The sequence below is a fragment of the Leuresthes tenuis genome, unplaced genomic scaffold, assembly GCF_036924035.1.
Source record: "Leuresthes tenuis unplaced genomic scaffold, fLeuTen1.0.hap1 SCAF_9, whole genome shotgun sequence".
NCBI lineage: Eukaryota > Metazoa > Chordata > Actinopteri > Atheriniformes > Atherinopsidae > Leuresthes > Leuresthes tenuis.
The window spans coordinates 16,885,258-16,898,450 of NW_027325363.1; the positions used below are offsets into that span (position 1 = coordinate 16,885,258).

General features: G+C 41.7%; 1 protein-coding gene across 2 annotated transcripts in view; it reads left to right on the top strand.

Annotated features, from left to right (window-relative positions):
* The first annotated feature begins 125 nt into the window (after nucleotides 1–125).
* Nucleotides 126–13,193, top strand: part of cwf19l2 (CWF19 like cell cycle control factor 2) — a 20,294-nt gene continuing 7,226 nt past the window's right edge. The window contains exons 1-13 of one of the 2 annotated variants that reach the window (XM_072392581.1): nucleotides 126–254; nucleotides 1,184–1,294; nucleotides 2,002–2,121; nucleotides 2,685–2,801; nucleotides 3,126–3,245; nucleotides 3,421–3,517; nucleotides 5,778–5,896; nucleotides 6,432–6,954; nucleotides 7,116–7,326; nucleotides 9,048–9,171; nucleotides 9,858–9,959; nucleotides 12,232–12,360; nucleotides 12,942–13,079. In XM_072392581.1, the coding sequence (XP_072248682.1) occupies nucleotides 162–254; nucleotides 1,184–1,294; nucleotides 2,002–2,121; nucleotides 2,685–2,801; nucleotides 3,126–3,245; nucleotides 3,421–3,517; nucleotides 5,778–5,896; nucleotides 6,432–6,954; nucleotides 7,116–7,326; nucleotides 9,048–9,171; nucleotides 9,858–9,959; nucleotides 12,232–12,360; nucleotides 12,942–13,079 (2,004 nt within the window). In that variant the 5' untranslated portion in view covers nucleotides 126–161. The remainder of the gene's footprint in view (nucleotides 255–1,183; nucleotides 1,295–2,001; nucleotides 2,122–2,684; nucleotides 2,802–3,125; nucleotides 3,246–3,420; nucleotides 3,518–5,777; nucleotides 5,897–6,431; nucleotides 6,955–7,115; nucleotides 7,327–9,047; nucleotides 9,172–9,857; nucleotides 9,960–12,231; nucleotides 12,361–12,941; nucleotides 13,080–13,193) is intronic. The other variant, XM_072392582.1, reaches the window with a different exon arrangement.

The following is a 13,193-nucleotide window of genomic DNA, read 5'->3' on the forward strand; positions in this document are numbered from 1 at the left end:
GCATATATATGCTGTATGAACTTTAAAAAATAAACAGTAGTAAAAATGTTTGCTTTTATATCACACATGCATCCATCACATGACTACAAAAACTACAAGTCAACGACTGACGTAAACGGCGACGCTTTACGACATTTGACAAAAACATTAACGACAGTGTCATGGCGACGTACGGGGTCAGTTTTGAGAGTTCGAACAGCATCGATGAAAGGAAGGAAAATAAACGAAAGGCACGCCAAGAGGCGCTTGAAAAGGTATGAACTGTGAGCGTCGGAAACATCAACCCTATATGTTAATGTAGTTGTATTTAATTGGGGTCAGTTATGGCTTTAACCATTCCCACCATTTTCGAAAGAGAGCTATCAAGCTAATCTGGCTAACAGCCATCGCCGCGTTAACGTTTGGTTAGGTTGCGTTTAGTTGGTTAGCTGGGTGTTTTTAAGGAGTTGCATCTCACTATGTCTGAAAACGTGTATATTTATTCCTCTGCTATCCTTTCACTCTCTCGGAAAGCTAACAGTAGCCGTGTGTCTTTACACTGGGCTGCTATATCCTGCGCCTGGACCAGCGGATACTGCCAGGAAATTACAAGAACAAACACTGAATGAGACTGATAGCAGACCTGCACCTGTTCTCTAAATTTGTTTCATGTCATGGTGACTGTTATTCACCTTTCCCAGTTCCAGGTTTTTGGCCGGCATCGCTGTTGTAATCACACATGTACACAGGTTTGCAATTGAGCGTTATCTTCATGCTGCGCAGCTTCGTTTACACAGACTGACACTGAGCCTCTGATGCTTCGCGTAGATGAACATAAAAGCTTGTAAATACCTTATCTGCATAATTCACCTGTGTCCGAACTGGCCAAAGTAATGAGCGTCGTTTGATCTGGTAAATTAAGAAAAGGTTGGGGAGGAAGTGGCTCATTATGGCTAAAGAGCTTGTTTTTGTAACCTCGTTTTAAAATATGCAAACGTCAAGCTGAAAGTTTTTCGCTGGTCAAACACTGACTATCTTCTCTGCATTATGGAAAGGTAAAATGTGGTAAAATGGTTCCTGTCATAGATGGAGTGATTTCTCTGTTTATAGACTAATGTTGGTGTACCCTTAATATGAGGTGTTCAATACATTTTTGTTGTTGTTGTTTTGAATAATCCCTTTTATTTCCTTTATTGGCATTCAGGCCAAACGACAACATGAGAAGGAAGAGAGGAGAAAGGAGCTGAAGAGGCAGAGAGGGGAGGACACTTGGATTTTACCTGAGGTCGACCAGAGGCTGCAGCAGATGGAGGAGGTAAGATTAACTTTCCTCACAGGTTAGAGTGCAGTTAGACAGTGTCATGACATGAAGTCACTGCTCATCTGTTTCAGTGCAATGCACAGTTAGGTTAAAGCTATGCCACCTCACATGTGCTATTTACCAGTTTTCTCGAAAAAGTTGGCTAACTCTATTAAAGGTTCACAAGAGAACCGAATGCAATCTTTTCCAAATCATTTGAAACCCTGCATTTAATTGTTAATGGTAAAAAATACAACGTATGCAGTGTTTGAACTTAAAGATGTTCATGAAAACATACCTGCTGATTTTGAGTTTGACCACAGCATCGTGTTTACCTCTATGTTGCATCACATCTTTCTTTAACAACGCTGTCGGTGTTTTGGAAAGGAGTAGGTCTGTTGTGGTGGTTTTACACAGGAGAATCTTTTTTTTTTTTTTTTGATGTGCCTTCATTGCGCTGATAAGCCACAGTTGATACATGGAAAGGAGCCAATGTTGCCAGTGTGCTTTATTACCGTGGTCCATTGGTTTTACGCTCTATCTGCCAGTTTACTGTATATTAAATCAATTAGCCGAAAGAGAAAGACCAAATCATAACAGTGGTCAAACAATGAAGGCATTATCTGATGTCTATGAATGTGTACCTACGATTATACTGCATGCACATTAACAAGAAACAAGGACTGATTTAATGAAATTCACTAAATGTGAAACTCCAACAGGAGGGATCGTTAAAGAGCAAGAAGAAGAAAGAGAAAAAATCCAAAAAGAAAAAAGAGAAGAAGGTGAAGAAGGAGCAGAGGACAGCAGAAGCACGAGATGGCTCAAGTGACCGTTCAGAGGTAGATGGTTTTCAACTGTGATTCCTTTTAAACAAGGTCTCAGAACAATGTCGATAAATCCTGCTAAGTGATTCGTATTCTACCAGACTTAATGGTGATTTATGTTTGAGTAAAAGCTGTTTTTTTTTTTGGAAGTTTATAGTAAACCATTTTCACCGAGATATAAAGTTACATTTGAAACACATTTCTTTACATATAGAGATGCTCCTTAGAGCTTGAATATATGACAAACTGGTATTTTCTGGGTTCTCGAAGTCCAATCTCTATCAAAAGGCAGTTCTGAACTGAAACGTCCTCAAGATGCAAGAAAAAAAAGTCCACTGGCTTTCTTTTTAAGCTTCCGGATTACCATGGCCTGGATGACTGAGAATGTACACTAACATAAACGGAGATATTTATTTGAATCCATTAAGATTATATACCACCTGTGCATTTCATTAAGTGGAAATGTTAATATTCACAGACAAAAATGCATATCTGTGGCTCTTCCTGGTATGATATTTTTTTCTTTTGTCATCATCATTCTCTGTCTTCTTCATTTTTTCCGTGTGTGTGTGTGTCAGGACTCAGGGGAGGAGTGGGTTGAGGCTCAGCCTCAGACTCAACCTGCCAAAGCCTGGCAAGTTACAGAGGAATCCCAGACTTCAAAGAGCAGCCTCAACCCGGCCCAGAATGTCGAGGTAACTTCAGTACCGTGTCCCATGGTCACTGCGTGCTTATAGTTTAAAAGCAAGGTCCTGTAATTCATACCAAAAATCTTCTGCTGACACGACAATGTAATGATTTCAGAAGTCCTCTTTGGATGTAAATTTGACCAAATATTCAGATATTTAAGTAAAGAAGAGAGGTGGCATATCACTATTTCTTTTCCTTTAGAACCACACACAGTCTGTCATGGCACCATGGCTCCATTTCTAATAAGTTGTACATTTTAGTTAGTTTGCCTGTTGATCTCCGGTCAGCACATCCCCCTTTTTTCTCAAGTGTCTGCTCGTGTCCCGCAGAGAGACGAATGGATGACTTTTGACTTCCTGGCTATGAAAACCACTTCCACTGCAGAGAAACGGGCTGAGAAAGAGCGGCAGAAAGAGGAAGAGAGAACCAAGGCTCAGGCCATTGAACAGGTGGGTTTATTTGTGCTTTTGCTGTAGTTCTAGTTTCACTGTCTTGTTGGAAAGTGTGTGCATACAGTGGTCTCTGTATGAGACTACAGGGTGTTTTTTTTAAATTTTTTATTAGCTGTTAGCAGTTGCAGTTGTACCAGTTTATTCTAGTGTTTGACTTTGTGATTTTTCTCAGGCTGGTTTGCACAAACTGGAGCTAAACCCATACTGGAAAGATGGAGGAACTGGTTTGCCCCCAGAGGTGACTGCGAGTACTGCAGCGACAAAAAAAGGTATTATCAGCATAGGTCAGCACAGTAAAGGCATCTCCGGGCCAGTTTCAAGCCATGTAAACTCTGTTTTCTTAGCACCTCAGAATAAAGTTGTTCTACAGACTTTATTTTCATGCTATGTTTCACTTTGATTGAATTCCAAAAGTGTATTGTAGAAAAGACGAAGCCTTAAGTTTCTCCAGTGACAATTGCCTCCATAGGCTGGTAATCAGGGCAGCTGCATTACTGTAAATATCTTTACCGAATTGTTGGCTTACTCTTTACGATAATGGAGAGAAATTACAGCCAAAAGGGTTGTGCGTCTCGTGTTCCCTATCAGTCTCAGACACCGTGTTTACACTCTTCCTTCAGCCCATTTTCCTTGTCTCTGATTCCTGTTTGTTCCTTCTCCTCTGGCTTTACTTACCAGAATCTTCCTCCCTTCTTCTCTGTTGCTCACTTTAGACTTGTTTTCCCCCCTCTTTTTATTGTAAGACCTTCTAGCTTTTACTTAAGAGGCTTAAGTTAACCTTAAACTTGACCAATCAAATGGTTGTTATTGCAATCATTCCCTTGTTAGTAACTTTTGCGCAGCTCTTGGGTGTTTTTCACAATTTTCCACAGCTCCCTCGGCTGTCAGAGAAAATCCCTTCATTCTTTATATCAAAAACATCAGTAGATAAAACAATCTGAAGGTCCCTTTGAATATTTCGCTGTGTATTATGTGAAGAATATTGTTCTACTCCTTCGTGACTGCTTCTGTTTATCTGCTGTAGATACATGTATTGTGTGGATATGTCAAATACTGGTGCATTAGTCGCTAAGCTGCGATCTTTCCTATTTTTCTTACATTTCTGCCTCTGTTTTGCCTGGGCATTGATCTGTGATTCACACTTGCTAATGTTTTTAATAGATCCGTAAAGGCAATCCGTCTATGAAGCGACATATTTCCGAGGCCCTACAGCTGATATATTGGCTTAGCAAACAGTGATCCCGCATCCCCACATTTGCATTTTTGATCAAAATAACATCTGCTTTAAAAAAAAGATTTGTTTGATCGTGTCAGGCGGACGCAGTTATTAGTTTGAGATATTAGCCGATAAACAGTTTGTGTGTTTAAAATTGGAATTTTTAAAGTAAAAAAGTCAGAGGGAACTTTAATTCAGTTGCATTTAGCAGAAAAGTAAACCTGGGCTTGTGACAGACGAGTGAGAGGGAAAATAGAGCAAGGATGCTTTTTGGGAGATTTGGGTAAATAAGATGAGAATGAGCCGTTCTGGGCTGTCAGAGCAGTGCAGGTATGTGTGCATGTGTGTCTTATCTCTACACAGGAGGCGCAGTCCCCTCGAGGCAGAGGCATGGCCTCTCTGTTGTAAGCTTTTTCCTGACAGCACAGCAAATAACATAAGCCGAGGCAAACAATACACACAAACACCTTTTTGTGTGTGTGCAAACTTCACCAGATGCAAATGTTGGTCCTTGAATCTTGTGTTGTAATTATCGAGTCGTAGAAGGTGATTGTAACTTTGGATAACCTTGGATTTGCTAAGGAAAGAAATGCAGCTTGAATTGCAATAAGAGTGCAGTTATTGGCGAGCCGGTTCTTTAATTAATGACAGTAGAATAGATTTATCGTTTTTTTTTTTATAACAGTGGCGTGGATGATATTTCGAAACCAAATAGAAGAAGCGACAGTTACAACAATATCGGGAGAGTTTTGATTTTTTGTCGTCTTTTCCCCACACAGCCCTGTCACTCGTACTCCGCCTGCTCACATTTGCATGGCCCGTGTCGTCACCGCCAGGTGAAAGCAAAGCGTGTGAGTGAAGAATGCTGCTGAAAGTGCCTCGCATCAGAAAGCTTGTTCATAAACAGTCCTGTCTGTTCTTTCCAGCTACTTTGTCTACCTGCAGTATAGATAAAAAGCAGCAGGTGATTGTTCATTGCCCCGCTCTCAGGGTCAAAGAAATAAATGGCTCAGTGTTGACCGTGACCACAGAGACAGTTAACTGTTTTTTTTTTTTTCCCAGTACATTTGTTAAGTTTTATCGCTCTGGGAAGTTGTATCAACTTTTGTCCCATGGATTTACAAACTAAATTTATCTGACCTTGTTTTTTTTTTTCTCTCGCTGCACTCTCTACTCTAGTAATACCCTGAATCTGTATTCCCACTTACTTATTCACCGGCATTTGATCAGGCTGCTTTTTTTTCTCTCTAATCGTAGATTTAATAACTTTTCAGCCTCTCACAAAAAAAAAACCCAACATTCACTTCGTTCAGCAGGCCCAGTCGTGAATGATGGCGGTCTGAGCTGGCTGAGGAAGAGCTATCAGAGGATGAAGGAGCAGGCTGAGAGGCAACAGCGAAACCTCGATGATGTGGTGGCTGAGAGATATGGGGTGAGAACTGATGGGAGACTGGATGCCCACACACATTCACATGCACGCTTTATCGGGCACATACTGTACTGTACATGGAAGGAAAAAAAGAAATGAAAACACTTCACAGATGAAGCCATTGCATAACGTTAAAATTTAGGCTAAAAGATAATGATTTCAACTCTCTTGACTTACTTGGCCAGGTAGAGGGATGAAGAAGACACATAATAGGAAGAATTAGTGACTAGATACCTTGTTCTATTATTAATCTCTCTTGCTGAGTGACAGCAAACACACACACACACACACACACTCAGCAAATGAAATGTCCTTTGTTAAGTCACTTTCAGCAGTGTCAGCATTTGTGCATCCTGGTGACAGTACAGAAACTGTCGCTGTCAGAATATTATGTTGCACAATTTCTATTTTTCTATCCAGTCCTCAGGCGCATCAGTTAGATTCATCTTTTTAGTAATGGTTTCATGCAGTTTAAAAAAAACAACAAAAAAAACATGCTCCAAACATTTGATATGTTCTGTGTTTCTCCTTTTAATAGTCAGTGGAAGACTTCCAAAAGCGACTTGCTGATGCCGAGAAAGCTGTGTATGGTCAGAGGAGAGAAGACAGAGACGGCTCAGCGCGAGACGGGTGGAGGAAGGGAGAGCAAGAGGCCAGGGAGAGATGGAGGAGAAAAGAGGAAGACGGGGAAGGCCGAGATCGGTGGAGAAAAAGTGAGAGGGATTCGTCACCTCGAGACAGAGAGAGATACCATGCTGGAAGAGGAGAGGACGGGGAGAGAAATCGAGGAAGAGAGGAGGAGAGGGGGCGAGACGGAGACGGGCATAGAGAAAGGAACAGGAATAGAGAAGAAGAAAGGGATGGAGGAAGAGACAGAGGCAGAGACAGAGATAACGAGAGAGACAGAGATAAGGAAAGGGCAAGAGGAAGGGATAGGTATAGGGATGAAGATAGGGGAAAAGATAGATCCAATACACCATCATCATCATCCTCCGGCCAGCGTTTTGGCTCCTTAAAAAGCCGTTTCCTCAAACCCTCAGAGGACGATGACAGCGTTGAAGGTGGGTTTTTATCTTAACACTTTTTCCTTAAATGTCTAAAGTAGCATTTTAATTGGAGCGCACTGCCTTTATAAAGTCAGTCTCGGTAGGAAATCGGGGGGGAAAAAAGTATTTCATCAGTTTTCAAACACGAGTAAATTTGCTTTGTGCCTCGGTTTCAGCAACTCCACGTCCGCCTGTGCGACCATCCGCAGGGTTCATTAAACCCAGCTCTGATGATGAGGACTCTGGTCCAAAGGGCAGCGGCGTCCTGGCTTGGAAGAAAAGCAGCGCTTCTGCCCATGAACCGGACAGCTTTGAAGAGCCGCAGCAGGAAAACAAGGAAGAAGCAGACAAAACCAGAACTGCTCCTCAGGCCTCTGTGTCAGCGAGGTCAGAGACTCTTCATTTAGTTGTCTTGACTTTCTGTGATTAAATATCATATTTGTGTTTAGATCTACACTGCAAACAAATGAACTTGAGAGAACTATAAACATTAGAAACCTGACACATGCTGTTGACTTGGCGCGTTACAGCTTATTGATTTCTATTTGGGTTGAAACGTAACGCGCTCTGTGTCGTGTCTTCTTAATATCTTCACCTAAGAATTTGTACCAGAGACTTTCTTCACTTCTGTAAAAGTCAGTTTTTTAACATTAGTCTTGATTGTCGGAGAAAATCTCACTGAACTCTGTTGAGCCCAGACTGAGCCCAGATTCTGTTGACTGAGATGTTTCTTCTAGTTGGAAATTACGTCAACAAATAAGAAAAGTCTCAGGAGGCCAGTGAAATGCTATTGCTAAATGCTATGTTATTCATTTATTTATTTTCAGGAATGAGTGGAAGAGACTTTATAAGCAATCCCATCAATCAATATTGTCCCAAACAATCCGCCTACCTGAGCAATTCCCATCCAAAAATCTTCCAGCAGCCACTCCATTGTTGCCCGTGGAGGCCTCCACTTCGCCAAACAGAGCATTGGAATGCTGTCGTTTGGCAAATTAAACCCACCCCTGCCATTTTTTTTATGTTTTTTTCCTTTCCTTTTTTAGATTAAAAGAAGCTCCATTTCTCTTATTTTCCTCTTCCCTATTTCCACAGCGTATAATTAGTCCATTCAGTCGCCTGAAACTGAGTGTAAGGGGTTGACATTTCTGTCTGATATTAAGCAAATTTCTCTCTTTATTTCATTTTAATTTAGTCTCCTTTTATCTAGGCTGTTATGCATAAGATAACTCATCGTGGGTGAAGAAACATCCAGCTTCTAAAAAAAAAAAAAAAAAAAAAAGAGCATTAAACTGTGGCAGAATTTAGTGGAACGCAATCTGTTCAAACCCAGTTGCATCATAATCTCCCAGAAACGTATTATTTTTGCCTTCCATGTAGAAATGTAAAGAAATTTATCATAACATTAAAGAAAATAAGTAAAGTTAACACAAAGACAGCGATGTTTCATCATAAGTTTGCATGTTTTTGTACTTTACTGCTCTGTCGTCGTAGGCCAGATGTCAGCACATCGCTGCTTTCGAAAGCCTCCCGTGTTTTGCTTCATTAGGCTAAGTTGTTTGGGTAAACTGGCAGTCAGAAACCCCTGCAGCATGAAATGAGCCTACAGTGCGATAGCAGAAGGAAATGATGCTATGAGAGGTGTAATAGCCTAGAACGACGCTTCCCAGGCTGCAGTTCCGATCTTCCCAGGCGAGGCTGTAACGATCGCTGGGGGGGGGGGGGGGGGGGGGGGGCACAAAGACTCGGATGAATCACAGCAGATAAACACCGTGAGAGGGCTCGGAAGCAAACAACTAAATGGTTAAATTAAAAACTTTGGAGATGAGTTTTCCATTATAGGACGGACGACTGCTGTTTGGATTGAAACAATGGGGTTACTGAAACTGGTTCCCGAGGAAAAGAGTAGAGAGATGTAAAGAAAGAGAGAGTAAAAGAAACAAGGTGTCATTAATCTGTTCATTTATTTCTCCTGCTTTTGGTGAGGGTTTGTCGAGGTTGCCAATTTGATGTTTCTAAAAACCCATCTCTCCTTTTTCTCTCCTCCTGTTCTTTTTCCTTTTTCTTTGCTCTTCCCTTCAAACGCGCACTTGCTGATGTTTGCCTAGGACTGAGAGCGAAAGTGAAGAAGAGGATGAGGAGGAAGAAGAGGAGAGGATTCCTTTGCTGTCAGAGGAGGAGATGAACAAACTGGGGTCTAAGCTGATAAAGGCCGAGCTCATGGGCAACGCTGTGAGTGCACCGATCGCTTACAGTTTCTTTACTTTACATACTTAGCGTGTTTTTAACGGCCCTTTTAAAGGGATCCATTAATTTATGGCATTCTTTGATCCGTACGCTCGCCTCCTCCTCTGTCTGTCTTATAGAGGATGTTTCAGCACCGTCTGTTACAGCATAAACACACATACCTCCTCACTGCTTTAGCCTTAAGCTTTTGCAACGGGGCATCCAGCATCTCCCTACATGGTAAAGCAATCAAAGTAATAGTCCCAAACCTCTTTATGTGCATGTTGTCGTGTTCCTGTGAGGCTGAAGTGCATTCAACAGTTATGCACTTGACTTTCATGCCTCGTGCTTAAAGATATAGATATATCTGCCACGGCACTGTGGCTTAAGTAGCTGTAGCCTTCCATAGTATAGCTGTTTGTCAGAAAACACAAGTGAAAAAAGAAGTGTTGATTAGGAGTAATGCAATTTCTGTAAAGTATCTGTATAAAACGTGTATATTAACCGGATGTCTGCAGTTCTCTACTCTCGCAGGCATTGCAGCATATAACAGAATTGAACACGCCCCTGATGTCGTTTTTGTGTTACCCAAAGCACTCACTAGCTTTCACTGATATGTCGACTGTGCAAGCTTAAGCAGTTTTGCGCGTTTCAGATTAATTTGTGCATGTTTGTGCGTGCGTGTTGTTCAGGCCATGGTTGAGAAGCTGAAATCTCAGCTGGAGGCAGCTCACAAAGCCAAGGAGAACCACGCCGCCAGAAGGAAGCAACACGAAACGGCAAAATCAAACCAGGTTAGAAGACGCCGTTTCTAAGCCTTAGTTACCGCATCATACCCTTTTTAGGGGGATTCTCCTTCGTAAATATATACTTTGTTTCAGGGCTGTTTTATTAGTATTTTTTATATATTATTTGTAACTATTTTTTTTTCCCAGTATACGGTAAAACAAGATGGAGGGCAAACAAAAATGTAACAAGATAGCCCTGAAGTTGAAAAAGCCACTCAATTTTACAAAACCTAACCACGTAAAAGAAAACGCACCTGCATTCAAAACTGATTTTTTTTACAGAAAAGTTGGGGACTGCAGCGCTTGCTTGAGAAAGGACAGAAAAAAGCGAATGAAAGATTGAAGGATGTTCTTTTATGGGTTTTCGATATTTGAAAATTCGGCAAGGGAGCTCGGGCGATAACGTCAGTAAACACCAAAAACAGGAAATGACATCAGCCTGCTGCAGCAGACATTGCTTCTGTTCAGTCACGGTCTGTAGTCCATACCTGTTCTATAAGGAAAAAAAAGAAGTGAGGTTGTGTTCCGTAAAATGTGGCCACTTTTTGCTCCTCAGGGCCACCACGACCCAGGATACGGGACTTCTTTCCTCTGATTTATTCAGATCTGTTTCTGTTCTTTCCGAGTACGTGCTTTTCCTGCGAGCTTTTGTTCCCTGTGCTGAAAACCACACGGTGCTGTTTTATCCGGACTCACCAGTTACAGCCACCGCGTGCACACGAACCTGACGGAAATTTATTTGTATGAGCAAATAAAGTCCCAGATACGGATGTGTACAGAAACTCTGAAAACAGACGTAAACATATGCACTCAGAGTAATGGATAGATATAGAAGTCGGCGCGTAGCCCTTAACATGACACACGCACACAGATTTATCCTCTGGCTGCTGCTTTTCCCTCTCAGTCTAAAATGCTAATCCAAACACTTAAGGCTATATATTTCCTAAAACTCACAAATGCAGAGACATAAGCACACAAATATCAGGTTACTACAGCACCCTCACCGTGTAGTTAAGCTTTTCTGCAGATGCAACTGAACTCTCTGCTGCTGTCTGACTGATTTTGATGGGAATCTGAAGTCTTTCTGCTGGTCAGCCCTTACGTCTTGTTGTCTGCGAGTTCCACTTAAGTCTTTGGGTGTGTCATCAACACTCTCCTACTGGGGGGTCGGGAGGTTTGCGTTTCCGTGAGATTCATGTAAGAGAACGAGGAAGGCCTCCTTCTGTGGCCCGACTTCTCAGCGCTGCCTCATATCTGCGCAGATAAATAGCCAAATAGCTCCGACATAAACCCATTGAATGCAGTCTTTTTTTATTATTATTTGACGTGCATATCCTAATTTGCGAGTTTAGCTCTTTCCGAAGGAAATACGAAAAGACCAAGATGAACTACTACTGCTTTAGAGAAAATGTAGTAATTCTTGCATTTCAGCGCATTTATCAGCTGAGAGAGCTATCTGAGCGATCTCTATCCACTGGAAAGAAGAAAATCTTCTCTTTTCCAGCTTCATTTTATCATCTACCACTCCCACTTTGCTCTTGTTTTTCGTCTGTTCATCTCTTCTTGTCAGGTTGAACTCCGGTCTTTTGTAGGTTGTGTAATCATGGCTGTGGCTGTTTTTCCTGCTGAATATAAATGGGATTTACGCCTCCCATCCAAGTTAAGAAATGTTTGAACGATGACCACATTTTATTGAGATAAAAGGTCTCGTCTCTGGATTGTCTACATAAATCAAGCATAGATCATACTCATATCTTCAAAGCAAGCAGACCTTTAGATCTTTGAATAACAAACCTGTGATTTGATGCTAAATTTGCTCCAAAGGAGCAGTTTGATTAAGATAGGAGCTTTTGGACAGGAAGCAGGTGTATATATATATATATTTTTTATCGTCTTGACTGTCACATACACTCACAATTTTATCATTTACAATTGCCTTCTAATGGTTTCCAGATGAGTCTAAATCAAAAATAACAAGCAGGTCATGAAATCTGAAATCCATCCACTTCAGAACAGCTTTTTATCACACATACACATTGAAACTCGGCTGCTTTGTTCATCCGGACCCAAAAAGCTGCCAAATCTGTCTTTTCAGTCCTCTTCTTTAGTGACTAATAAGGAGATGACTAAAATAGGCAAATGAGAAGGAAACGTTTGTTGAATTGGTATCACAGACTGTTTTTACTTGGTATTGATTATATCAGAGGTCTTGTGTGTACTCTGAAACCTAAATACATCAACGGGCTCAATGGTGTGCTTGTTTGATTTGGTTTTCCAGGTCCCGGGTCGCTCCAGAGAAGACCAGGAACTTCTGCTGTTCAGAACAGATGAGTTGGGTCGAGCGTGGCCTGTCAAGGGCCCCTCTGGACCCCAGGAGCCGCATGGAGGACGGCGGAAGAAGAAACCGGTAAAAAAAAAAAAGAAAGGGATGAGGGGAGTGGTAGATGAGTGCGAAAACAAATCAAAGAGCAGCAGGGAGGAAACGGCTAAACTCATGTTGCAGCAGATTTAGCTGCGGGAACACGGGGATTCAACCAGACCAGGAAGCCAAAGTGGTGTCGAAAACACGGAGCTCCAGTGAAGTCGATGTTCTGTTACTTGTTTGTCGTTTGGTATTCATCAAACTAGGCAGGAGTGCAGGGACGGCACCTGTCCTTGAGTTGAAATGTGTGTAAAGTAAACAAAGCAATTCAGTCCGTTCTCTGTTTATAGTTATTATAGATTTATGATGTGGCCATGTCTTCTTTACAGTCTGCATCCTCCGTTTCCCTCATAATCTGTTCTCTCTCTGTCTGAGTTCATCTTTGTAGCTTTCCCCAACCTGTTCCCCCTTCTTTTCTTTTCCTTTCTCCCTACTTTCCAGAGTATGATTTCATATGCAATTGGAATCATTGTTTTTGGGTTTTTTTGCACATTGCACCTAATTTCCAGAGAATTATTCTGCTCACTACCCTGTTTCCGGGCCTATTTTCTGACCCTTTCTTTCAGATTGAGACCCATGTTGATGGGGAGCGTGTCCGCTACTTCCAGGATGATGACAACGTTGGTCTGCAGGAGATGGTGAGGAGGGAGAAGATGAGCTCTGCACAGGACCAGAACGCCCTCTACTCTCGTATGGCTGCCAAGGTGAGAGAGAAATATATCATCTATTCCTAGATTCATATCCTAGATAAACGTTTTTTTTTTTTTTTTGTATTCGTATTTTCTCAATAAATGAAGCCCACTGAAGTGCAGCTGCAA